The following is a 2,371-nucleotide window of genomic DNA, read 5'->3' as shown; positions in this document are numbered from 1 at the left end:
TGCTCAGAGCACCCTCTCATTGCAGTCTACATGGTGGGTGGGTTGGTTTAAAGGTGCGTAGCTCTCTGTTGGCCTTAGAGCAAACCTGTTAAAGTCAGACAGCTTCTGACATATTAAGTGATGTTTGGACTGGTTGCTCTCCAGGCTTTGTTCTAACTCTAGCATGCTGTTACTTTGGTTCATGTTACCACTTTGAAAACATTCAGTGTTTGCATTTTTTAACTTGTGTTTTTGTACCGTGAGATCCTTTCCTAGCTGGTGTTGGAGTACTGTCGTGGCACCCATGTATACAAGCTGTTGATGCTGAGTCACTTTGTGCAGCAGTTTGGTGTTTGCACTAGTGTGGTTAAGGAATTCGAATTACATCTAGTCCTTACCGTGCAGAACCACATAAAAATGTTCACATCAGGAAACGTCTTTCATAGAAGTATAAATATGTCAGTGCTTAGTTCATTTGTTTAAAAATAGTGTTTTTATATTGCTCCTCTAGGAAGATTGTGTTCTGGCATAAGGAAGTAGTTCCTGCTTTGGGGGAGGTGATGGGGGAAGGGCCCCAGAGATGGGTTCCCAAGTTCACGTCCTGAGTCCGCCATTTGCTGAAGTTGACTTTGGATTCGTCACACAACCTCTCTGAGCATTAGCTTCCTCATTTGTAAGCTGAGGACAGATCCTTCTAGGGTCATTGTAAAGATAAATGAGATGTACATCTAAAGCTTTCAGCTCAGTGCCCGTACGTGGGCAGGCTCCAGCAATATGAGTTCTGCTGATGGTGAGGCGTTTAGAAATACGTTATTTTGAGGCAAAAGATTTTTGTATCGTTATATGTTGACATATTCTTCCAGGCTTCAGCATTTCACATCTATAATAGAAGTGATGGCTGCCATGGCATTGAAGTTTTAATTCCAGTAGCATTTTTCCCCAGTTGACCTGAGTTTTGTGTTCTTGGTTTGGTGTTTACTTGTTTACTTTCTCGATTTTATTAAGGGAATTTAGGCAGTAACGTGTACCATCGTCAGCTGAGAAGCATTGACTGAGTACTTGCCGAGTGAGAACACAGTGCTGGCCAGGAAAAGAGGGAAAGGGCAGGGTCCCAGCTGGGTTTAGTGGTCCAGGGGGAGGAAGCTAAGAAATGGAAGTCGTCGCTGGTCTTAAGGATTTAATGACCTCACTGGAGAGAACCAACCTGGCGCGTGCAGAATACACAGATTTCCTTTAGATGTTACAGTAATCCAGTAAGTTAATTTTCTGTTATTACGAGACCCCATAAATTATAATGTTGTGTTGGCCCTTTATAAGGTGCACGCAGACCTACTCAGGACAGAGCTGGGCTGTTCTCAGGCTCTTTCCCTTGGTAACACCTCTAGTCTGCTGCATCTCCAAATCATTTATGCAGGGCTTTGTTGAAAGGCGGCTCCAGTCTGCCCGACTCCCATCTGTCCCCGATCTCGATTATGAACACCTTCTTGGCTGTCCTTGCTTCATTGGGCTCTAGGGACCCTGACTCAATTGTGGAGGACGTCTAGATAAAGATCTTCAGAGTTAGTCTGTGAAAAGGAGGGTGAGGAGAATGGGGGCAGATGGTGTCTTTGTCTGGAGTGATTGTCTTCCTGCCATAAGCGTTAGAACGCTGTCCGTGGTGATGCAGGTGAGAATTCCAGTAGTGGGAGCAGAGCCGGTTCTCTTACCCTTGGCTGCACATTTGTTCTCTGCCGCCCTTGTCTGTGGAACCTTTGCGTCCTCACTAGCAGCCCTTCTCCCTCCTTCCCCTACCCCCAAGCACTGTCTTTCCCTCTAAGATGCGTCCACTTTTAAGTCACATCTCATGAATACATTTTTCTCTCTCCTCCCACAGGGGAGTTGCTGAGCCAGCCCAGACCAGAAGGAGTGGCAGAGATCATTTGCCCCAAGAACGGCAGCGAGCGAGTGAATGTTGCCTTGGTTTACCCACCTACACCGACTGTGATCAGCCCCTGTTCCAAGTGAGTGCCGCCCCTGACCCGAGCTCGGAAGACGTGATAACAAAAAGCCAAGTTAAACTGCATCTCGACAAACCTTGACGAGTCTTTGGGGCAGACCTGGTTATCTGGGTGTTATCAACAGCAAAATGGGAACGTTTATTTTCTCTTTTTGTGATTTTTCATTTATTTTTTACTCTTACTGATAAAAATCAGGGCATGTTTTGATGGGCAGTCTTAATTCTGTCACTATAAATAGGTTGTTTTTTGCCTGGGTGCCCTGATTCTCGAGTCCTTCCTGATCATCGGGCTGTGCAGTTTGCCACCCCTTTCCCCCAAAGTGAACTTCAAGACAGAATGTATACATGCAGACTGGTTTTTGATAGAATGCCAGCTTAGTATTCTAGATAACTCAT

The 2,371-nt window shown here is 45.6% G+C and overlaps 1 protein-coding gene across 3 annotated transcripts in view; it reads left to right on the top strand.

Moving 5' to 3' along the window:
- The window catches only part of MFHAS1 (multifunctional ROCO family signaling regulator 1), a 105,301-nt gene that overhangs the window by 86,650 nt on the left and 16,280 nt on the right, over positions 1 to 2,371 (top strand). For 2 of the 3 annotated variants that reach the window (XR_002825051.1, XM_004382797.3), the window contains exon 2: positions 1,853 to 1,979. The exons of the other annotated variant lie outside the window; for it this stretch is intronic. Coding sequence is in view for 1 of the 2 variants with exons in the window: in XM_004382797.3 (XP_004382854.1) it covers positions 1,853 to 1,979 (127 nt within the window). In the remaining variant the exon portion in view is untranslated. The remainder of the gene's footprint in view (positions 1 to 1,852; positions 1,980 to 2,371) is intronic. 3 annotated transcript variants of the gene reach the window in all.

The sequence above is a fragment of the Trichechus manatus genome, unplaced genomic scaffold (assembly GCF_000243295.1).
Source record: "Trichechus manatus latirostris isolate Lorelei unplaced genomic scaffold, TriManLat1.0 scaffold00099, whole genome shotgun sequence".
Classification (NCBI taxonomy): domain Eukaryota; kingdom Metazoa; phylum Chordata; class Mammalia; order Sirenia; family Trichechidae; genus Trichechus; species Trichechus manatus.
This window is presented reverse-complemented; position numbering and strand designations above follow the sequence as displayed.